Source organism: Protopterus annectens, chromosome 9.part0, assembly GCF_019279795.1.
Source record: "Protopterus annectens isolate FY-2018-M chromosome 9.part0, PAN1.0, whole genome shotgun sequence".
Taxonomy (NCBI): domain Eukaryota; kingdom Metazoa; phylum Chordata; order Ceratodontiformes; family Protopteridae; genus Protopterus; species Protopterus annectens.
Genome location: NC_056743.1, coordinates 700,573,786 through 700,599,706, shown reverse-complemented (window position 1 = coordinate 700,599,706; position 25,921 = coordinate 700,573,786). Strand labels below are relative to the sequence as shown.

Here is a 25,921-nt window from a genome sequence, read left to right as displayed (position 1 = left end):
TAGTTTTACATAGTCAATTCAGAACCTTCTTTTCACTGAAAAGATATCATAGATTTGATAAATTCTACCTTTTCACACTTCTGAAGTGGTAGGTTTCAAGCAAAAATGTTTACAGTTTCCTGTGAGCATGTCTCTTCAACAGATTAAGGGATTGCTTATTTTATGATTCTGCATTATTTTTGCCTTAGAACTTGATCATAGTAAGAGGTCATGTAAGCTGAAAGTGAGTACAAACTCTTAATGATGTAGAAATTTATTTTGGTCTAGACCTGGAAAATGACATTTTTGTCTTTTATGAAGTACTCTAAAGCAAACAAAATGGTTATATTATGCCTGAGATGAAAATATAGAAACTGGCAACAGTCTTTCCTTTCCATAAGGGCAGACCATCAACCAGCCTAGGGAGCTACAGACTCGTCAGTCTAACAAGTGTAATATGCAAAGCCATGGAATGAATTATCATGGAAATGATAAATAAGGACATTGTCAACCTGCAGACACTGGACCCATTACAGTCTGACTAAAGGGAAAGTCATGCCAACTTAACCTGGTTAGCTTCTTTGAGAGTGTCACCAAGGCAATGGGTGAAGGTAAAACAGTCCATAATGTTTATCTTAACCTGGTCAAGTCATTTGATACAATATCCCACACAGGAATTGTTGACAAGCTCTTTGAGATATGCATCAGTCCCTAGATAACTCACTGGATTGCTGTCTGGCTCACAGACAGGACCCAAAAAGTCAGGATCGGTAATACCACCTCCACCAAGAGACCACTCATCAGTGGAGCACCCCCAGGATTCCATGCTGGGCCTGTTCCTGTTTAGCATCTACTTCTTGGAAGCCAAGGCTAATGTTCAAGGGCTCTGCCTCACCAAGTTCGCAGATGACTGTAAATTGGGAGCTGTTATAGATTCCTCACAAGATACCAACATCTTGCAAAACACCATCATCTTTAACACAGACAAACGGCAGGTGCTAAAGCCATGGCCTAAAACTCAGTGTTAAAAATGTATTATAATGCCCTTTGGGAAACTTGTCAACCTAAGTTAATTACTCCATTGATAAAACACCCCAAGAGTCAAACCAGTAATAAGGAAATTGGGAACATTTGTAGACAGCAATCTGGCCTTTGATCAGCACATAACTAAGATAATAAAACCATTCTATGTCACCCAACTTATCAGTAAGGGTATGGCATCCAGAGCAATGGAAATTATAGTACCACTATACTCATCCCTTATCAGACCTATCATTGAATACAATGTCCCTTTGGCGTGTATCTAACAAGACACTTGCAACAGTTAGAATGCCAACAAAGGATTCCTCACCAGAAGATTTCAAGCTATGAATGCCCTGACCTACAGTGACAGCCTAAAGGCTCTGTCACTGTATTCAGTTTCAAACAGGCTGCTGAAAGAGGATCTTTGCCTGGCTTACAGGGCTTCCTCAGTCCCAGCCCTGGTGGATCTGTTGCAGATGTGAAAAACAAGCAGCACCAGAAACACTAGACCCTGGGATCTGAACTTTGCTTGTGACATAAACAGAATGTGCCATAAACAGAATGTGCTAGAGGGACAGATATGTATCCCACAGGATCCCCACACAATGGAATAGTCTCTCGATCCGTGTAAAACCGGGTTCATCCCAGACTCTGTTCAAACAAAACCATGAAAATTGGATGGGAAATTGTAAATTTACCCCTGGTCTGGTCCCCCATGTCCCGTATGGACAGAGGCTGTCAATAAAAGCTTTAGCCTAACTTAACAATCCCCCTACAGATCCTTAGTTATGTTCCTACTAACATCCCCTCGACATCCTTGTTACTCAGGGTCCCAAATGATTTACGGTGCAAGGTTAGACTTCTAAAGGCCCTAGTGGTTGTTAAACTAGTAAAAAAAACAATGAACCTAAAATTAATGTTTCTATATTTTTAGTACTTCACAACTTGTCAGTTGACTCTGGGGGAGATGGGATGAGTCACCTGATTGTGACAGGTTATTTAAATATGGTTTTCAGATTTATGGACAGATTCTAATAAAGTTTTGTACAAAAAGAATGAAAGCACTAAATCAATTAAAGAGAAGCTGTAGAGTTCAGAGGAACAGGGTTTTTTTGTTATGTTATCTAGTTGTTGGTTTACTATTGCATAATTTGAATAATAAGGGTAAAAAAACTGTCAAGACAGCATATCATGTTCTCCATTATTTCATTCCTACTGAACCAGATGCTGCTTTGGATAATCCAGTATCTCCTATCACATGTTTTCAACTTCTAAGGGAGTTGTAATTTAGTGTAAACCTATTGTTCCCAACCTAAAACAAATCCTAGAGTCATTCATACCCTCTAAGTGCAGATAATCACCTGCCTTTATCATGTGGCTAAAACTGCAGGCAACCCAGCTTCCTGCCGCCTGCTTGCATCATACAAGGTAACCACCAAGTTGTGATATGTTCATGACTCCATAGAGAGATGAGGGGTCATCCTAATTGAGGGCAAATTTGCTAAAAATCCATTTAATGAAATCTGCCTCCTGTTAAAGTGGCATATCTCAGAATTTTGTTGGGGCTTCACCCCCACCCCTTACTAATATAAACACCCTCCAAGGGAGGAAATCTATGAAAAGAACTTTTCATGAGCTTGCTCTCAATTATTGGCATAGTTCCTCACAATCTTACTCAGCTTCTGCAGCAGGTAACCTTCCAATATCCTAACATAGCAGTACTGTCACATATACTTAGATGTGGAAGGAACATGATTCATTATGTTTAGTGGTGTTACTGTGTGAGCTTAGTGAAGCAATAGCTTGCTCTTGAAATGAGTAGTAGTTTGTTCAATCTGCAGCTGTTTTGTTTACATCTTGAAACCATTCCATTCAGAATTATCATCCAAGCAGCAGGAATTCCACAATGACCTCTGTATCTCATCAATGTCATCCTGGCAGTAACAGTTTCTAGGTGACTGTAGAAGGGATGCATACATCAGAAATCTTGGATGCCTCCTCTGCATATGAAGACTCACCATTTAGAAACTTGAAGGTGAGAGTATGCCATGGCACTCATGTGTACATGCATATACAATACCTCAATATCCCAATCCTCGGCTGTGCCTGTAATGACTTAATCTGCAGGAGAATGCACAGTAAAAAAAAATCAAGTTTTCCGTCTCCACACATAATGCAACTAGTGTACACACCACATATTTTCTTTCACTGATGTGTTGTGAAGAAAATCCCTGTGTTCCAGTGAAAATTGCAAAGTTCATTTTTGCTCCTACTTCAAAGGCTCAAAAGTCTTTTCTCTATTCTTCATCCACATTTCTTATCTATTCCTGACTGGTTCACTTATGTTGAAATGGGTTCAGTACTACCTGCACTACCAGAAAGCTGCAACTAGCAGGATGTGAGTGCTCTGCAAGACATGTATGCCAAGTCAACGGGAGATGCTCATGTGATGCCATATGTGGGTGAAGAGCCCAGAGTCAGGAAAGAATGTCAGTAATTTAAACCTCTCAAATATCAAGGAAGAACTGTATTGTGATATGCACTTTTGCTTCCTAACAAACTTGCAGCATTGTCATCTAAAATATGTCCACCGTTTTATCCAGTTCATATAACCAAATCACTGGTGATAAAGTGTAGGTTACAACTGTCTTCAGCACTAGAACTGTTGGCCTAAAGTTTAATCTGTTAGTAATGCTACTAGTAAGATGTTTGTGAGGTATGCAATCTTCCCACATACCAAAGTATGTAGCTTCAAGTCATAATTAACCCAGATAATTGATGCAATGCCCACATATCTAGGTGACATAATTCATCCTTCCAGACAACCGTGTAGTGGGAACAACATAAGAGCCTATCTGAACAAAATTTTTGTTTGTTTTTCTGTCATTAATCCTATTAAAGCTACACAGCTGCTATGAAATAATGGCATCCAATCATCTGTTTTGTTGTAAAAATGTATGATTTGCAACAATAAATCAGCAATGGTTTCACCATTTGGACTTAAGCAATGATTACCATCATACCTGTTCTCCCTGCTGTCTGGTTCCAGTGTTCGATCATGTTATTTCGACAGATGGTATCAACAGCAGTGTTTAACCATTTCAAAAAAATTTTGTTTTTATTCAGCATAAATTGCAAGTTATTTATAACTTTATAACCCATATTGGGCTGTGGCTGCAAGAACCTCTTAGCTGTTTGGTTGTAGAACAGAATCTTCTGCTTATTAAATGCAAATACATAAGTGAATTCCACATCTCCCATTTCCTGTGCATAACTGAAAAGGCACTCCTCTGTAAGCTGCAAAACAAAGCCATCTGCAAAGTAGACATAAACTGAAAAAAAAAAAAAAAAAAAACATGCGGTCAGATCAGAAGTCTTCAAAGTAAGGTGGTATATTTAGGCATCCATTTAATTTGTTTTATACTAACTGCATTCTTAACAATTACTTTAAAACAGTGGCACTGGCTGGCTGATAACTAGTCTACACCACAACTTGAATATATTGTGTCTATCTGTTTCTAAACCCAATTTTCATTGTAATGTCACACTGTAATGCAGTCAAGATAGCCATGGTTTTACACAATGATACGAAACTGCAAAGATCAGGTCACTGCTAGTTAAATGATTGGCGATCTCTAAATATTCACTCCTCAATGTACCACTGCAATCTGTAAAACTCCATGATTTCATGTCAATGATGCACTTACATTGATTTCCAGTAAATACTTAATGAATTCTAAATCCGTTTATTCACATGGGATAAAATAAATGTATAGGACAAAATAAGCAGAATTTAGATTTCATGTAGACTCATAGCGAAAACACACACACACACACACACACACACACACACACACACACACACACACATATTGTAAAGTTTTAAACAGCACACACAGACGACATTTCACTGGGTACAACACAAAATAAGCTGATTTTGCCAAAATTCTGTTAAAGTAGTAGCTAGTGAACTTACACTAAAAGAGCACTCTGTAATAACACACAGTTCAGTTCTGTAGCCGCTGTCGCAGCAGTGCTTGTTTTGACCACTCAGTTTTCAGGGCCAACAGTTTTTAAAAGTGCACCCCACCAATGAAACAGTTTGAGTAAAATCAAAAATCTGTCTCAGAATAAAATCTTACCCAGAAAAAATGACTTTTTTCTCAAACATAAAACATCAACAGAAGGGTGCATCTCCAAATGGGTACTAAGCTTAAGCTCAGCCTCCTTAGGAAATTTAATACTGAACTATAGGGGATTATTTCCCATTATGGTTCTTCCTGCTTAACAGCACCATCATGTGTAGTAAGCAGGTAGGTGTATACAGGAGTTGCCTACCAATGCCCCCTTACTTGGATTTTCTGAGAAACATAAGACTTAAGCTACACTAAGTCTACTGTCACTTGGAGTTTGTATGGGTATAACACTCATAAATCTTTATCATTAGTTCTTTGGTTTGGGTAATTCCAACACTAAGTTATCAGGACTTTACTGAAAATCACAAATTCAAGTGAACTTCTATCTTGGTGCCAATGCTCTGGCCTTGGTCTGTCTCCTTTTCACGTAACATCTCTGCAGTACTCTGGATTCCAAACCCAAATGACTTCTGCCATATTCAGAACAAGTTCTAACCTCTTTCCCATTACCTGGCCCTCAGGTATTTCCTCTTATAATAGCCAGTCTCTACTTCTCTGTATAAATATTTTTTCATATATTCGCTCCCTTAGACCATACCTAATTCACACCCACCAGACCACTTGCGTTCAAGCCCATTTAAAAGTTTCTATACTGCTAAAATATGTTATCTGTTAAAAATTCACACAGTAGAAAGACTAACTATATTACATCTCAGCTCAGGCCCATTACAAGGTCTGTAATCCATAGACAGACCATCTGTATTGTGCTGTGGATTTTAAAGTCGACTAGCTCCAGTGTTGGGGCCCACTGACAGGGCTTCACATTCCCTTCTTTGTGTTGGTGAAGTCGTTGTAGGGGGTGTGATACATAACCAGGGTAAATTTTTAGCCAAACAGATAATATCTGAGAGAGCCCCATGCCCATTTAATGATTAGGTACTTTCTTTCCTCTGGTGGAATATCTGGCTTCTGTTCTGCTTGGCTTGTTGCTACCATAACATGCCATATGTTTTGTCCACTTTCTGGGTCAGTACTGTCCCCATCCCAATCTCAAACATCCATGTATGCAGTGAATGGCTTGGACAAGTCACAGAATACCAGGGCAGGCTTTGTTGTAGCTTTTGGATAGTCTTTTCAGCTTATTGTGTCCATCTGACCCATTTAGGTAGCTTCCCCTTGGCTAGATAAATAAGAATACATGTGACACTGGCAGATTGTGCAATAAATTTTCTGATACTATCCACCAAGACCTATGAAGGCCATTATCTTCTCTTCATTTGAGGAACAGGCCACTCTTTCTCTCCCTCTGTCATTTCCTTTGCTGGTTTGATCAACCCTTTCCAAATTACATACCTGAGGTATTTTATCCTGGTCATTCCTGCCCTCCATATCAGAACATTAAAGGTAAGCTTGGCCTGACTTAGTCAATATAAAACTGCTTGCAGCTTAAGGAGATGAGAATCCTAGTTTTACAAATTGATGAGAATATGGTTCAAATTCGGTTGCCCCCCCTGACTATTTATTTGCTGTGACAGGGCTAGCCACTCAGCAGTATGAAATTTATCGCCAGATAATTGTCACTGTTGAAATGACAACCCAATCCCATGTGCAAAATAAGGAAAAAGGGGGATGGATTGATAGATAATGTCCTCTAGATAGGCTGCAACATAGGTCTGAGGTTTGAGCACATGGGCCATTAATCTCTGGTATGTGCATGGAGGTCAATGGAGACCGAAGGGGAGAACAGTGTTCTAAAATTCTGCTTCTGACATGGAAAACAGTCTTTGCCATATCCTTATTGGTTAAGAAAATGTGGTAATAAACCTTTGCTAGATCCAAGGTAGTTAGGAATTGACCTTTTTCCAACCGTTCTACCAGTTTGCTAACCCTGGTGCTTATGGTAGCTATCAAACTTGCTTAGTTGAGTTAAATCACTACAAAACTGGATTCTTCCTTTCAGTTTTAGAACCAACACTTTGAGATTGCTCCAACCACTAGAGGAGATATTCCAACCACTAGAGGAGATGTTCATCACATGCAACTTCGACATTTTCTTTATCTTTCCTTTGAGCTTTTAAGCTTCAGACACCCTTAGGTTAATTTTCTGTCATGGAATAATTTCTATACCATGTTTAGTAAAAGTCGTTCTCCAAGACGGCTCTGAAAAAATGTTTGTTCCTCAAAGAGCTCTTGAGTCGCCTGTTTTATAAGGCCTCATCCACCACAGCTTTGGAGATAGCTATCACTCTCTTTTGTAGTTGACAATCTCTGACCTCGGATGCTAGATTAATTGCACTTGAATCTCTCTTCAGGGTTTTAAGGCATTTATATGATAAATTGGCTCGGTATAATTCTTAGTTTATCTCGCCTTCTAATGCACCTCAATGACCTGTTCAGTTATCTGACAGGATCCTTGCCATTTTACCTGGAACTTGTTTTAAATTAAGGAGACCAGAAATAATATTTGAGAGCTATTAATAGTCCCCTTTATTAGCATCCATCAAGAAAACTTGGAATTTGAAACAGCAGCATTTAACAAGTGCATCTATCATTTCTTAATATAGGAAGATAATTCATAACACTGTAATAATTCTGCACAGATTATCTACTCACATGTATTTTCCATAATATTTCCTGTCTTTACGACCCAAAACTAATCAAACATTCATTGGTTACTATACCTCTTCTTCAGTACTTACAATGACATTTTTCATGTCAATTGCTTTTTTGACAAATGAAGAAGGTACAAAACTAATCCCTGAAAACTATTTTATACATCCCTGAAATTTAGGCAACAGAAACCCATTAAAGCTCATTAATTCTTCCTCTAACATTCACTGAGAAATATGAACTTATTTACATTATAATTTGCAGTAATACATTTCTCTTGGCAGCCATTAAGTTGTAAATCTTTACACAAGGTAATGATTTGTATCCTACACTGTTTAAAATATTTTTTTCTGTGGAATATAAGGCTTTTGTTGTCTCTTGAGGAGCTCTGAGGTTGTAACTGTATGCGATTCTAGATATTTGAAAGTAGTTTTGCAAGAAAAGGAAGGAGTAACAGGAGAACTGAATAAGACTAAGAAGAATGTTTTCACTAAACTGTTGGCACATGCTAAAGTTAAAGCTTTGAAATGATCAGGTGAGCAGGCAACTTTTCTGGTTTCAGAACAAGAACAACAAAATGGCAGCAGTTGTCAAAAGTTGTTAAATTCCCAGTATGGTGATTAACTGTTGGACATTACATTCATTATTTATGTGGTAACTTGCTTTTGCCATGTGATGTAGGAAAGTTATAATCAAAGATGTTTCAGGAAACCTATGACAAAGATGAAATGCTGTGTTGAGCATGCTATATGCAAAGCATACAATATTTTAATTTTGATGAAAAAGCATAACAGTATTTTTTACTCAACATTTATTGATGAATGTTCTGACTGGTTCTGTAGTGCAGAGACTAGTTGAGATGTGACACAACGCACTGGATGTGGATTTGTAAGTAAATTTACTTTACAGGAAGGGTTATTTTACTCAGTGAAGTCCTTATGACACCCTGCAGAACAGAGTTTGACACTGAAAATTATTATTAAAGAATTGTTCAATACAAAATGTTTTCACAAGATAAACTAGGTTAGTGATTATGTGAAGTCATAAATGAGGGACTACTACTGAAGCATATTTGAGGGTGAATAGGAGGAAACTGAGTATGTGCTCTTCCGACAGGTTTTCAATGACGTTCAGCAATTTTGTTTTTTGACAGATTATTGTGTGGGCATGATATGACAGCTTGGCAGGGTTGGCAGGGTAAAGTTGTTTTTGCCTTGTGTAGTTATGTTAACACGTTTTGTGTTTTCTTTGTTTACTGGTTTTATCATTGTAATTAGGGTAGTACTTTTTAATGGGGCTTTGGTAAGACTATTTTGTTTCATGCAGGCACAGTTCAAACATTTTCACAGAGGATGGTGAAGAGTGATGTTGCTTTTAGATTAAAGGTGAGTACAGTTACTTTAAGTGTTAATTGACTAATTAGCCCCTTAGGAAGAGTCCTGAGTTTCTTAATGCAGTTAAAACTGTGGGTAGTTCTATTGCAAGAAACCACCTTAGATAATATAGTTAAATCCCTGAAAGTAAAATATTCTAATGCTGATTGTGCTTTTGGATTGTAGAAGAAATCAGTAATTATAATGAAATTATGTAATGAGGCACCTTTAGCTCACTCTCCTACTAGAGGTGGGGGAAAGAGTAAATTTAAACAAGACTAGATATTTGTTTAAATGAAATTGTCTAAAGTGTATGTGAAATGATGTTGGTAACAGGGCAGCAAGATACAAGATGCATTAAATGGCAACTTTTTATGAAATGATTAACTGGAGGTCAATAAATGGATTTAAAGTGATACGATTATTTACAAGATAATGGCGCTGAAAGAATCTTGTACAATGATATTAAGAGACTCGCTTGATATATTTAATTGTAAGTAATAAATAAGAAGATTAGCAAGGAAAATTAGTGTCATCAAGAAAGGATTGTTTCAGAAGGGAATGAGTACAGTATATACACATATTGTCATTGTACAGTATAAGTAGCATTTACCTATTTTGCTAGTTTAGGGTACATAGTAAGGTAGGGATAAGGCAATGTAAAACACAATGGGATACGGTAAGTTGACTAGTTATGATATAAAATTTGGTATCAAGGGCTACACATACAAACATTTCAGTGTGATATCCAGTCTTTTTTTGCTCAAGTAAATGGCATATAAAAAGTATATTACTAAAGAAAGAAACACTTCTTGAAATAAGACGGAAAGCAGGCTTGAATGTTTAAAAGTATGAAAAGTGAATTAATTATACTGGGAATGGAATATACCTCGGGAACAAAAAGAATTTGTAGTAGAATACACAACTTAAATTGTGTTCAGATGAAATAATTGTGATAAAACTGGTATATAATTGCAAATATATTTGTGTTTATAACTAATTTAATCCAGTATATGACATCAATAAAACAGAATGTAAACACAAGTCTGTTAGAAACAGTAGAGGTGATCTATCTTGATCTTTGAGTTAGTGGTGTCAGAATTTGGTCAAAAATTACTAATATGGAGGCCACCCAAGTATGGCATATGCCTGCTACCAAAAAGCTACAATAAGAAGCATTCATCTAGACAGTGAGGTATTGGAGAAAATTTGTCCTTGATCTAATACAATAGACACTCCACTCATAAAGCTTACTCCACAAAATAGACCAGGAAAAGTTATCCGGGCAGTAGCTTCTTTGCAGGCATTCTGGAAACTCAGCAAGACATTGCTTGGACCCTGTGTGCTAGCTTGTGCTGATTATAGTCAAGAGTTTGACATCCAAACAGATGCTTCAGGCTATGGACTGAGGTTGTACTTGGTCAAATCTCTTCAATGGGAGTGGAGCATTCAGTAATACATCATAGTAATAGACCTCCAACCAAGGAAAGACTAGAATGCAGCAGTAGAAAAGAAACACCTCATATTAGTATGAGTTCTCCAAAAGCTTCAGCCTTATCTATATGGTATAAATTTCACAGTAATTACACATCCCTTAAAGTGGTTAAACAGAGACAGTGGTCAAAATAGAGAGATTCTTGGATGAAAACTCACGATTATCAATTGGGAAAATTGGTGCATAAAAGGCTAGGCTTAAAAAGGCTCTAGGGCTGTTAGCCTAGTAATTTCCTATAATTGTATAATCCTATGATTGTACTACTACAATATGACAATCCAGTGCCACCGTGGTATCAGTAATGCAAATGCAGATGTTCCCTTAAAAAAGGGGATTGGAACTTAAAAATGAGCATTTCACTTACAAGAATCATAGATTACTCGTGCCTCAAGAAAACTTACTTGACTTTAAGAAGGGGTAGAATTTTGAAAAGTGAGTGAAGCCTGCAAATGTCCTTCATTAAGACACACAGAAAACAGTATTGAGATCAATTAAATGAAAACATGTTATCATAAAAACAACAGTAGTTGCTTCAGTAAAGGTTGCTCATTTTTTTATTTTATAATTGTTAACCCGTAAGCCAAAACTGAGATGGAAGAAATCAAACCCCATACCCTGGGTAGAGAAAGCAGCTTGTCAGCAGCTCACATCTTAAATCACCTGCATTAACTGCCAGATAAATGTATAGAATGTAAAACTGTATAGAATGCAAACGAGTATAGTAGGTTAAAAACAAACCACCCTGGTGGAATCGCAAAATCAATCGGCTGTATAACAGGAGGAAGAAAACCATGGCAAAAATTAGGAGGTGCAGCACCCAGCAGGATAAAAGCACTCTCATCAAACTAAACAAACAATTGAGGACAAATAATGTCTACCAAAGCCAGCTTTGAGGTAAGTTTGGCCTCCCAGGCCAAGGACAACTACAAAGCATTCTTTAGCCATGTCCACAACCTCAAAGGCAATACATAATTGTGTGCAGAGTTCATTGTAAATAGAGCCACCTATACTGAGCCAGAAGATATAGAAAACCTCCTGGCTGATAAATTCAGCTCTAACTTCACCCCTCTCTCCCCCTCAACTTTCAGGAAATATCATCAAATATAACTCCCCCTACTATCACTAGGGAAAAGGTCCTTAATGCTCTCTGTAAGACTAAGAACACTGCATCAATGGGCCCAGACAATATCCTGGGATGCATTCTAAATGAGATGAAACATGACCTGTCAGGGCCTCTGGAATTACTATTTAACTGTAGCCTCCAAACACTTTTTGTGCCTCATGAATGAAGAAAGCCAACAATCCTCCCTCTGCACAAAGGTGGACCATCTGCAGACTACAGACCCATATGTCTCACTAGTCTTATATGTAAAGCTATGGAAAGAAATATCATGTAGATGATCAACAGATATCGTAAACCTCCAGTTACTGGACCCAACCCGGTTTGGTTTTGTCAAGGGAAGATCATACCTACTCAACCTGGTGGACTTCTTTGAGAAGGTCACCAAAGCAATGAATGAGGGCAAAGCCATTAACATGGTCTGCTTTGACCTGGCCATGACATTTGACACAATACCCTACTTGGGCATTGTTGACAAACTCAAGAGGTTAGGAACAAACCTTTATGTCACCTGGTAGCTAGCCAACTGGCTCACAGACAGGACTAGGAAGTTAGAATTGGGGAGTCCACCTCTACAAAGAGGTCAGTCACAAGTGGAGTTCCTCAGGGATCAGCCCTTGGACTGCTTTTTTTTAGCATTTACTCCTCTGAAGTCAAGGCCAGTATCAGTGGTCTCTGGCTGACTAAATTTGCAGATGATTGCAAATTAGGAGCTGTAATTTAATCTCACACTGACACAAATGTTCTCCAGGAGGGGCTGATACAGACAAACAACTGGTGTCAGAGCCATGGACTAAATTTAAATGCCAAGAAATGCATAATAGTGTCCTTTGGGAAGTCATCCATCCCTGGTAACTATCATATTGACAACACACCCCTTAGAATTGACCCAGTAGTCGGGGACTTAGGGGAAACAGACAGATAGTAATCTAGCCTTTGATCATCATGTGTCTTTGATCATCATGTGTCTAAAGTGGTGAGGAAATATTTCTATGTTGCACAACGTCTAAACAAAGGTACTCTGTTCAGTAAAGTCATTGTTCCACTGTAGTCAGCACTTATCAGATCTATCATGGAGTACAATGGTCCCCTGTGGTATGTACCTAACCAGGCATATTCAGATATTAGAATGTCCACAGATGTTCTATGCAGACCACCTCAAGGCCCTATCCCTATTCTGTCTCCTACAGGCTTTTGAGAGGAGATCTATGCCTGGCATACAGGGCATTGCCATACCCCACTCTGCTGGACCTCCTGCATATCCGCAAAACAAACAGCACCAGAATTACCCATTCTAAAGACTTAAACCTTGCCTGTGATATAAATAGGACCTGCTGGAGAGAGAGTTTTGTATCCTAGAGACTAACCTGCTGGAGAGAGAGTTTTGTATCCTAGAGACTAACCCATCTATGGAACATGCTCCCCATCCATGTTCAGCAGAGTTCTTCCCTAACCCAATTCAAGAGCAACTTGGACAATTGGATGGGAAACAGGAAATTCATCCCTGGTTTGACACCTATGTCTCTGGATACAGGTAACTTGTAAATGGTTCATCTCCCAGGCCCATGTTTACACTTATCAAGAGTACCAAAACTTTTCAGAGATTTGGGATGCATGGCTAGGCTTAAAAAGGCCCTTGTGGTCATTAGCATACACATAACACCTATAAACCTAAGCAACAGGCAGCCAAATTCATAAAGAAAGAGCTTTAAGATTTCATTCAAACCAAACATGCTGTACACTGAGGAAGTTAAATCTCAATGAACTGTCACTGAAGAAGAGAAACGGCTAAGGTGTGGCACTGTAGAAATATTTTTTAAAGAACATAGGCATTTGATAAAGAAGTGTGTTTAAGATTTACATATCCTTTAATTTACTTCAGTAACATGGATAGCAGCAATATTTCATTAGCCAAACATGACTGTACTTGGGAGCACTGTTGAGCCTGCCAAAGATGGATGTTTAACTCCATAAAATGGGCACATGTAAATGGGAGGACCAAAAGCTTTGTGTGGTGAAATTTCAGAGAGTGAAGAATAACTAAACTTTGGTGATGTATTAGAGGCAAAGAATAGCTAGGATTGAAGAAATGATGACCGGATCTTGTTGAAGTTCAGTGGGCTGTCAGACGGCATAGCAGGCCTGACAGAAGGCATGGAAAAGCTTTGGAAATAAATGAATCCACTCCAGACACAACAGGAAAGTGCTGAGGTACAAAGGGCAAACTGATGTAGACAGTGAAGCATTCATGAGTAGCTGTGCTAGAACTGTGGGCAGCAATAGCAAATTAGAGGTAGTGCAGTGATTTGGAGAATCACTCCTGAAGAGATAACTTGGATATAATCAGCCAGTGGGAAGGGAGTGAAGGAAAGGATGCAATGCATTTTTGAAAGGAAAATTAAAATAATTGCATGGAAGCCATATGACGTGCCACTTGGTCCGGGAGTATGAGGTATCAATATGTCATAAGATCCCGCTAGACCTAGACTTGTATTCATTAAGTGTCAAAAACATCATGCTAAGGCCATTAAAAATGGCAGCTTACAGGAAAGGGCTGATGACAGCTGGTCAGATCCTGAGATGAATTAAAATATTTCCATTGTCTTTCTATTGCTCCCAGTAGTGGTTTAACCAGATCATTGGACATGTTAGGAGGGGGTACAGTAACAAAGATGCTTTATCTTTTTGTCATAAAGGCACTATAGAAGGACAAAAGCTGGACATTTCGCACAAAGGAAATTGTAATGTTTATACAAAGGTCTGATAGGAAAAAATTAATGTGTCAAGAAAAAAGCTTTAGCATTGACTTTGGCACCGGTATGAGAGGTTGATGATTTTTGTTACAAGAAAGGGAATAGGATATCCAGTAATACATCAGATCATATTACCAGGGGGTAAGGCTGGCCTGACAGAGACAATGAAAGTGTTATGGGAAACCGAACGAGCATGGGGTAGAAACTGAACACAAAGACAAGAAGACTTGTTCTGGGACCGCTCCTCAGTGTAAGCTGGTTTACAGAGCCAGAGGTCTTGGTGTAGATTAAATGAGTTTAGAGAAAGTAAGGGTACAAGGCTGGATGGCATACTGACTGAGAAAAAACATGAAGTTAGACATACGAAGCTTCTGGCACCAGGGCAGGGGGGAGATCATAGACTGAGACTACCAGGAGACCTATCCAAGTGGGTGCATAGAAACCTAGCATGAGCTGGTGCAGCAATCAAGTTAAGAAAACGTGTGTGAAAGAGAGCAGCTCATTTAATGGAAACTGGCAGACGGTATCAAATGTAAATCAGACTCAGTAAACTATCGGCCAAATTAGGTACTAAACCCCACTATCTGAGACCATTTATATTTTAAAAATAAATGTGATGTATAAATGTAAGACTTTTCTTACAGGCTGTGAGGATCTGCTTTTGATTAATTTAGGTTACTTACCTGTGTGATATTCTTTATAATTCACAGGTTATTATTGTGATGGTCTCTCCAAATATATTACTTCATTTACTTCAATATGTATTGAACTGCAGTGTTTTTACTTGCTGACCCTGGCTTTCTTCAAACTACCAACTTTACATTATGAAAATTCTTTAGCGGTTTGACTTTTTCCTTTGTATTTTTTTTTTTTTTGCTCCTGGACTGAGACTGCAATTTGTCACTATTGACAAGTGCTCTACCCAGTTAACAAATGCAGATAAATAAATACATAAACAAAATGTAGCATTAATCCCCAGTGCAACCACTGCAACCATCCATGCTATTTTGTAGAAGCTTCAGCATTGTTGCTATTCATAAAATCCAAGAGTGCACTCATAAAAATATCAAGCCCGAATTATTATCCATGCACAATATCAAAAAGGACAAAGAAAAGTATAAAACATATTTTTGCAAGGTGTAAGCCCCCATGACCCCCCCCCCCACACACACACACACACCACCTGTTAATTATATATACCATCTCTGAGCTTCCACTTCAGCTGGGAAAGGGCAAACCCCCAAACTTCACTGTAGCATGATCTTGGACATCCAGCTGTTGCCATGCTTCACTGTTGTGCATGGACAATAATTTGGACTAAATGTTTGTTGTGTCAGTGATGTGGATAGTCAATGAAGTAGAGCCGTATATTATACAGTGTGTGTGAGAGAGTCTCTCTCCTCTCTCTCCTCTCTAATCTCTCCCCTCTCTCCATATATAATATGTACAAAACAGTTCCAAATCAAGTTTTGATTGCCACTAACAATTTTAACAACAACAAAAAATATATATATCAAAATTGCTAAATAGACTTAACATGGGTGCTGCAGGGAGGCAGAGTTATATTTCAGTGCTCTGTTCTGGTCAAGGAAGTGTATGACTAAAACCAGTTTGACAATATTGGTCATACAGATAACAAAGCAGTCTTGAAAAGTTTTCAGTTCCAGAATGTTGTCTGTAACAAATCAGCTTCAGAGCCAAATGTCATAATGAATACTATAAAATTATTTTTTTACACCCCATTCATAATTAACTTCAAAATCGCTACATCTTGTGAAAAAGGACAGGCTACTAGCACATTAGCAACCATTATTAGTACATTGGTACATCTTAAAGCTGCAGTTTAGATGATATGACAGCTCACAAAATTACTGAAATGTAAAATATTCAATCACAGAAGTACCTCACAAAGAGGATTACTGGCCTCAAACAAATGCACTACACTGACCACCTCAAAAATCTCCAGCTTTACTCAGTAGCATATCGCCTACTCCGTGATCTCTGCCTAACATATAAAGCTATGTCAAACACAGAGCTGTTGGACATGCAACACCTAAAGAAATCCCAATCCCTCCAAGCTACACTCTCTAGGGACCTAAACCTTGTCACCACAATAAACAGGACACACTGGAGGGATAGATTGCTGTCCCAGAGACTTCCTATACTCTGGAACAAGCTACCCATCTATGTCAAGCAAAGTTCTTCATTAGCACTCTTCAAGAAAAATCTTGATGAGTGGATGGGAAATAGGAAATACACCCCGGTGATCACTTCTGTGTCTCTGCTGGACAGTGGCACAGGAAAATAACTTTATTGGGTGGCGTAAGCTATGGTACCTTGCTGGCTAGGCTTATGTAGGCCCTTGGGCCGATAGCCTAGTACCTACCTATGAACCTATAAGTGCATCAGCAAGGCCATTAAAATGTATTCCTTCATATTAACTTTAAATGCATTTTATCATTTAAAAAAATCTGAATTCAGCAGTACTTTATATTTGATAGCATTTCCCATTCTTAGCTTTAGTGGTCCAATAAATTAATGTACAGGTCCCATTCAAGTGACATTGTAAGGCTAATCACAAAAATTAGGCTACAGAATGTAATAATCATGCCACTTTCTCAAAGAAAAAATAATACATAACATAATCTGTGCTACAATGTACTAAATAAGTTTATAAGCTTTCAATGTCTTATATTGGCAATAGAAGAATACATACAAATCGCCAAGTCATGCAATGTAATTTCTAAATACAAAGTGTTTTTACACTGTAACCTAAGTCATTTATCAAATAGGTAAAGAGAAGAAAAGAACTAGTGTACAGCTCACCTTTTAAATAAATGCAAAGTTGTACATTTTCTCCTTATCTGACACTCCTATATGGTTATGCTGTGGTGGTGCGGCGGTAGCTTTGTTACCTCACAGCAAGAGGTTCTCCCGTTCGATTCTTGGCTGGAGTGCGGGGAGTGCCTTCTGTGTGGAGTCTGCATGTCCTCCCCGCAGTTGGGTGGCGTTCAAAAGATGTGTAAATGGGTGTGCCTTGGTTGGACATGGAGCTGGCACCTTGGCATTCGTGAATCTACTGCCAATCATTAGCAGACCAGAGTTCCACTGTGGCGACTCCTAAATGGGAAAAGCCGAAAGACAAACATCTGACACTCGTATATGGTGCGCCAGAACACTTCCTCAATTAAGAATCTAAATATGTTCTCTTATATAGGAAGGTAATCGTGCCAGTGCATTACTGAACTACATCAACACATTTAAAGTTTTCTAACAATCGTCAAAGGAGCAAACACCATTTTGGACTTGTTCAGAAGCTTACTGGTGCAGTTGAACTGATTCTAAATGGAAATTGATGCTTAGCTATAGGCCAGACCGCATTTTTCCAGTAGAAGAGTTGAAATACTTTATGGCTAAGGATCAAGTATTGACAGCCTACTTTCTTTTCCTCAGAACAACAAAAACTAATAATTTTCAGCTGAAACTGAAACTGTCTCTGAGATAATGCCTGTCATAAAATGTTTAGGCATATAAGCAAAGCAGGTATTCTGCTCATGTAAATGGAATGTGCACCAAGAACACTTAGAGATACATGCACAAAGGCTATTTCTCTACATCGTACAGACTAGAAAACTGATATCCTTATTAAACTGTTTTATCCCATGAAAAATGTTACTGACAAAGGTAATCCCCCTTCATGATGCAAAATGGGAAGCTTACTGTTGCATTCCGTCCGTTTTATTCAAAAAGCTGGAGCTGACTTAATTTGTACACAAATTTCAACAATTTACAACAGTAACATTTAAAGGAAAAAAGATTGACTAAAATTTTCATATTTTTAGAATTTGAAAATATGCTTCTCTATTCACAGGACACAACAGATGATGCTATCTAACTGTTCAATTAAACTAAGACCATTAAAATCACACAACTTTGAAAATGTAATCATGCTTAAAATGCCTCCTAGAGCAAATGTAACTGTTTTGCTTCTAATTTTTATTTTCCTTAGATTAGTTTTAATTAGATATACTTAAATTCCCACACAAGCTTTTGATTTTATTTCTTGCCAGGGGCTTTCAGTTAAATATGTTCTCTTTCGGCTTATCTTGGTTAGGGGTCGCCACAGCAGATCACCGGTCCGCTCATGATTGGCAGTAAAAAAAAAACACTAACTCAGCTGTCACTTCTGGCTGCTCTGATGTCATCATTATGCTCATAACCTTGTCAGAAAACAATATATTGGGGATTCTACCTGCTCTAATCTGTGCAAAATAGTCTTAATTTCTGGATTTGTGTTCCTACTCTTGCATCAACCATGACAGGAGCATTAAATGTCCCAGTTCTGTGGCACTATCTGCATTTTGCACCTCAGTCTAAAACTGCATGGACTTGTGGGCAGGTGTAGTGTTGGTAACAGCTTTATCCTGCAACCCTTACACCCTACAGTCACAGTTATACACTCTTGAATTCAAAACTCAATTCATTCATCAATTACAGACATAACATCCATTCAAAACATTAATTTCTAATCATATGTACAACTGTATCAACAAGCCAAGCAAATTTCTCGGGGACCTTTCGTCTTCATAAAACACATACAACCATTCATTCCTACTGCTTATTTGAAGACCTCTCCATTTAATTCATGCCCATTCATTGATACACGCCTTTAGTTCAGATACTCAGTCACTTAACTTATTAACAGCTAAGCAGAAAACCCTTTTTTGACACTCTGCTTTTATTTTGTATTAAGTAATTTAAGATGGGTTACAGATTAAAATTACACCCCTGCAAATGACCGGATCTTTTCTCATATGATGTGTGGCAGTTTTTAGACTACCTGAGCTTTAACATCCTGACAATACTCTACCACTATCCTTTGATAGATGGGGAAAAGTCAATCATTCTGATAATAATGCCTATCCCAGCAATGAAAAGTCCACTGTGGGGCCATACTAAAATGATTTGTTCCATCATTCCACTATACATGACAGTTATGGCATGTACAAATAAGAGAACGATGGACTCTGAAAGGTGGCATGTACAAATAAGAGAACGATGGACTCTGAAAGGTGGCATGTACAAATAAGAGAACGATGGACTCTGAAAGGTGGCATGTACAAATAAGAGAACGATGGACTCTGAAAGGTGACAATGAAACAATCCAAGGTAATGATCCAGAAAAATGTCAGAGCTAATCAGTTACAGCAGCTTCCTTTCCTTCATTCTTACATTCACAGTTATATTATCGATCAGCTGTTTTTTACCTTTTACTAGCCATCTATATATCTATTCAGTTGTGAGGTGCTATTCCTTCCCTGATTTGGTAGGCTATGATGACAAGTGTGTTGTAAAGGAAGCCCTGACTCCATGCAAGTATGGCATGTAACTTTTTACATAAACCAAGACTGACAAAAATAAATTTAGCAGACTGCAGTAATTTAAGCCTCACTGCCTCCCTGTACCCAAAGTCTAGATCGGAATTACAAAATAAATTACCAATAAGAGGTAAGATTTTACAGCTGCAGAATTATCTTGGGATGTTTGCTACAAAACAAAGATCTAATCACGATAAACATGGCAACAAAATTTCATTCATCTTGATGATCAGCTTGAATAACATTTTTGTGCATTTGCATGAATGGCATTATGCACCTGCAAAACGTATTGCAAAAAACTCGTGCAAAAATACAGCAGTCCTAGCATACCTTTCAACTGTCCAGATTTCCACAAAATGTCCAGATTTTTGCCTCATATTTTTGGTTATTCCTCAAAAATTTGTGTTTTTCTGGCAAATCACTGAGATGATCTCAGGACCGACATCACTAAGTAATGACACATTTGGGTTTCAGACTTCAAATCCTTCAGAAAATGTAAATCACTGAGATGATCTCAGAACTGACGTCACTAAATAATGACATACATTTGGGTTGCTGACTGCAAATCCTTCAGAAAATGTATGTTAACACAAACCCTGTTACTCTAGCAACTTTCTAAGTTTATAAGAGCAATATTTAAAATCTGTCCCTATTTTTGGCCTTTGTTCCCCCATTTTGCCAGGCTTTTTCCAGATTTATTCCACTAAAAGGTTGAGAGATAAGAGTCCTAGTCTAAATAGGACAGACTTCAAAGGAATCATGCATTCCAGAAATCAGTTGCCACTGGGTGAGGCTGATACAACATAGTCATCTTACAACTAATACATAATCACAGGCAGTCCAGTGCCATGCAGAACCAAGTCTCTCGTTAAACATTTGTGTCTGCATAGCAGTAATATCCAGTCCTGCAGTCTGTCCATGCACACACATATATCAGCTTGTTTCTTAAAACAAGACTTTTGCTGCATAGCCAATAAGTCTGCCACTGAGTATTTGCTTATGTTAGAATGCATGTGGGTTTCATTCCTTGTGGACAGTCCCAAACTTTGGTTATTTTTGCAAATCCCAACAAGATTAAAATGGTACAATAGCTACCTTCATCTTCTTGTTGGTGACTTTACTAGTATATAGCTGATCCATGCTTCCAGTCTTATTGTGCACAAATTAGACCCACATATATTCCAGCAAGGGTCACTTACCATGGAAGCTGGAAGGGGAGTTTTGGTGTTGTCACTCCTTACCAGCTCTCCATTTCAGGGATTTGTATTAATTCATAAACAAAATATTTCCTAAAATGACAGCTACTGACATTATCCTTTCAGCAAATATTTAACTTAATGTACAGGTCAACAAAAACTCATTCCTTTTTATTTATTTATCTATATTTGGTAACTAAAGTAGAACACTGATCTGAATGGACCATTGTCAGTTTCACCCCAGTAGACTATAATAGACAGAAGATAACAAAGCAAATGAACTCGTGACACTTTTTGAATTACAAATGTGCACTAGACAGTAATTTGAGGAGCTCTGCCTCCCATACCCCCATTGCATATTATTAATTCCATGTCACAGCAAAATGTGTAGCAAGTGTGGGTCAAAAAATTTAGTTTGCAAATGTTAATGTTCAAGTTTACTAAAATGTTAATTTCATGCAAAATCATTCCAGAAGGCTTCTGCTAAAAAATGGCAATCTAAGCTCTGTGGCACAGAGGGATAAAAGCTCTGATTTTGACCTAGGTGGCCCAAGATTGAATAATAGCTTGGGAAGTTGTAAGAGCTCGGGAGATGTGTGCAAAAGATGTGTTCCTATGTCAGTACATTTGTTTGGGAGAGGGGGTTATTGTGGCTCCTCCACCCTGAGATGACCACACACTCCAGGTAGAGTGGCATAGGACAGGCCACTCCCCCAAGAATAGACCCTGTTGGAGAGGGATATGATCAAGTCCACTCAAGCTAGTATGTTGATTCTTGCAGAAGGATGTTAAGGAGTGGGTAGAACTTTGTATCTGGGTGTAGGTGGTTCCTCTGTGGTGACGTCTCTTGCCTCACAAGGAATGAATGGACTGGAAACAGCTCTCTCCCTTTCATAAATGAATGAGCCAATGAATGTCAGGAAGGTGTCATGCCTGATTCACACTTGTGGCTCAACTCCTTTTAAGCACTTTTGCAACAAAAAAGGCTAAGCTTTGCTGTAAATGTGCTTTGTATCCTCTTAATTATTATGATTAATCCCATTGACAAACATGGAAATCCTGAGCATGGACACAAAATCCTGTCACAAATAATCTCCTGTGCTCTCCAGAGTACTCACTCTGGTAAACTGGCAAAGGATTAAAGCTACTACCACAAAGAGCCATAATAACAAACTGTCAGCTTTGCAAGACTAGGTAATTCAAACAACCACTGATTGCGGAGACACATGTCAAGCCTACCACAAGATTCAAAGATGCTTATGTATAAAGCAACAGGAAAGAAACTACTGCTGAAGACAGTGTGGTCCTACATGCTAATGAGCAGCTCATATCAGTTAGATATGGTCATCCAGGATTCGAGACTAGCGGGGAAATGATGCATGTAAAAGTCTGCCTGAGTGACCGTGAGGATCTAGTTACTGCATGTAGCTACCATAATCCCTTACATAATGCATAACTACTAACTAGTACACTTGACTGAATGACCAGGCACCCTATATCCACAGTCCTTCGGGTTGGTGACCTCCAAAAGCAGCTGAATAGATTACGGTTTGAAAATAGTGTCTTGCAGGGGTGACTCCTTAGACCAGCTAAACAACGTATGTAAGAGCTTAATGAAATAAGAAAAACAATACAATACATTAATATATTAGATCAAATGCAATACTAACAAAATCAGCAAATATTGCCTGAAAGACTACCAGTACCATAAATGTTTCTGAATATACTATCCGCTTTCTACTGTCTTTGAATGACTTGGTGTGGTTGAATAAGAAATCCATACTGATAAACCAAACTATATATGAGAGAGATGTTCTGTCCATCTGGAAACACTCCTATATGATACCACTCTACAAAAGTGGCTCACCTATAGACTTTTCAAAACTATTGACCCATCCTATCTCCCCTGTAAAAATACCAGAAAAATGCATCCACTTATAACATATGCAGTACATCAACTCTAACAGCCCTCTGTCTAAAACCAAACATGAGAAAAGCTCCACAGTTAACAGACAGTAGTTGCATTGGATTACATAGCGATTAACAATTTACATAGCAATTTACAACCTCCAACAAACCGTTGTTGTCAATTCCATAAACATGAAAAGGAGCTGGGGAACAGCTCTTCAGTGCTACAGTGTTAAAGCTCTCGTATGACTTTACTTTGAATGTCAGGTGAAGCTACTTCACAAAATGAGAATTAAACAGCATATTGAGGTCATCAGTAAGTGTAAATGAAGTGATGTCAGCTAGATACACTTTATCTAATAACACTGCTCTGACTTTGGTTGTTTAGTTGAAGCAGATGAAGCAACCTGACCCTGATTTGTACAAACTGCTACATTCATATTTACATCATTACCTGCAATGAACAGTTGCATTGGGAAATATCTGTAATATTGTACATACATATGCACACAGTGCATCCTAATATAGTACTAACTATATGCTGTGTGTTTCCTGTTAATCATCATTTGTTCAGTGGGACCTTCCCAGTAAACAAAATTAACTACTTGAAAGATCTAACATTAGAGCAAAGTACAAATAACACAGAGAACTCTGTCAGCAGTTGCATCCCAGTTTCCATACTAAATAGCTTTCAGAAACTTACTTAGATACTATCTCTTTTCTTAGAGGCTGCTGCTAATCAAGTCTACAGGCAAAGAAAAGTAATAATCAAATAAAAATATACATATTTTATAGTCATCAGAAATTATACCTCTCAACTGTCCAGATTTTCACAGAATGTCCAGATTTTTGGCTCCTATTTTTGATATTTTCCTCATAAAATTTGTGGTTTTCTGGCAAATCGTCGGGATAATTTGTGGATTAATGTGAATAATAATGACATACATTTGAGTTTTAGACTTCATACAGAAAATGCTGTTATTCTAGCAAATTCCAAGTTTATAAAAGCAATATTTAAAATGCGTTACTATTTTGGGCCTTTATCCCCAATTATGTCAGGCTTTGCCCAGATGTCTTGCACAAAGAAGTTAAGAGGCATGGCAGCAATGCATGCAGAGCATATGAGGAGGATGTGGGCAATGTAATAACTCTGTCCCCTGGCTGTTTCCAGTTAGCGCACAGTGCTTGAACATTTAAAATAGTGCACATGGTTTACCCAAAGTTTGTGAAACAGTCTGAATACATGCTGCAGTGTCACTGAACACATTTTACACATGATTTATTAAGCCATGCCAAGCATTTCTGATAATTTACTCTGTAGCCTGCTTTCAAAAAAATTGGTTGCCTTAATCCGCATTAGCAGCATGAATAAAGAAACATCCCATTCTAATCCAGCAAGGGTTAATGGAGAGACACTACTCTTCCTTTCTAATTGATGCTCTTTTTGGGCTGCTGAAATGAAAAGTCAGTGCTACTGCAGATCGAGAATTATTGAGAGCTGTGTTTACTGTTATCCATTCACGTATCTCTTTATGCATTCTTAAATTTCAGGTAAAGTTTTTAGCAATAAACATCAAAAATAAGAATAAAGCCTTAAAACGTTTTTATCCGCACCATAGTGTATATGGATAAGACAGTACTTTAATGTTAAACAAGTGTAGTTTTCTACAGCAGGCATACTTTAATGTTAAACAAGTGTAGTTTCTACAGCAGGCACTTAGCTTACACATCTTCATTTTGTATTATATGTATGTAACCTGAAGTCACATATTTTGTCAGGTATTCAGTCTGTACTGATTAATAGAACAAGTTTGTTGGCCTTTATACCTCCTTCTTCCATCAAATTGAGAATATACCAAAGACAGTGTATAACAGAATCTTAGAACACAAAGGCAGGCATTCCAGATCATCCACTTAGATTGGTGTCAGTACTCAGAGTGAAAGAGAGAGCCCAATTTATCTCACCTGTCCCAAAGTAGCACAGCAAAAGGAATGCTGTGATAGTAGACCGGTGATTCCATACCGACAGCGTCATTCTCAGCAGCATGACAATATGAGTGCAACCATGGATACTCCTGCTAGATCAAGATAATGTAGTGTTTCAGGAAGCGGATCTTTCTAAGGAAGTGAACTGCCATGTGCTGCTGTAAACCGCAGCTCGCACTTCCCCAAACTGAGCAGAATCACCAAGTATGTTGTTTTCAGAAAGTCTGAAGACCACCCAAGCAAATCTGTAGCTAACACAGAGTCATCAGCAGCTAGGCAGAACATGTGGAACTGTAACCAACTGTCTGTAGCTTTTTACTCCATTTGACAAGTGATTTACTATAGTATTATTGCCAGACATTATTTAGGCCAGTTATGTATTGTGTTGTCACAACTTAAATGCACCAAATGGAGTGTTTTTTAGTTTTAGTTTTATGTAGTTTTTTTCTGTGTAGGATGTATGTTACCTGTTTCTATTCCCCTAAACTTGCCCTTCTCAATACTCGGACACTGAAAACTCGAATGAGGTCCATTTCTGTTTGCATTACAGATATGTTTCTACCCCTCCCATAACAAAACTGTGTGGCTACAGACTAAACACTCAGAAATTCTAGATCAAGGCAGGACAACTCTTATTCATACCAAAAAGAAAGATTATACACTTTAACTGAGAAACGCAGACTGTGTTGCATTTGTACATTGAAAAAGATCCACATAATAATAGATATGATTAAACAAACAAGGCACGAGACATGAACTGTCCATTTATTAAGAACCTTTAATGAACTGTCCAGTGAAGGTCATGTGACATACTGATACCACTAACTGAAACTCTCCTTAAAATCACAATTAATAGGTGTTCTATATAATTCACATATATCTAAAAGTCCTTCAGAGTTCAATGGAAAAACACAAGAGCTACTCTATTTCTAGACATTAGCTCTTTCACTGTCCAAATACCTTT

At 38.1% G+C, this 25,921-nt stretch overlaps 1 protein-coding gene across 1 annotated transcript in view; it reads right to left on the bottom strand.

The window, feature by feature from the left end:
- LOC122811463 (class II histocompatibility antigen, M beta 1 chain-like) overlaps positions 1–25,139 on the bottom strand; it is a 66,066-nt gene extending 40,927 nt beyond the window's left edge. Inside the window, exons 1-2 of the mRNA XM_044083318.1 lie at positions 24,937–25,139; positions 4,026–4,334 (exon numbers count right to left, since the gene is read on the bottom strand). Coding sequence (XP_043939253.1) covers positions 4,026–4,334; positions 24,937–25,018 — 391 coding nt within the window. The 5' untranslated portion in view covers positions 25,019–25,139. The remainder of the gene's footprint in view (positions 1–4,025; positions 4,335–24,936) is intronic.
- Between the last annotated feature and the right edge of the window lie 782 nt (positions 25,140–25,921).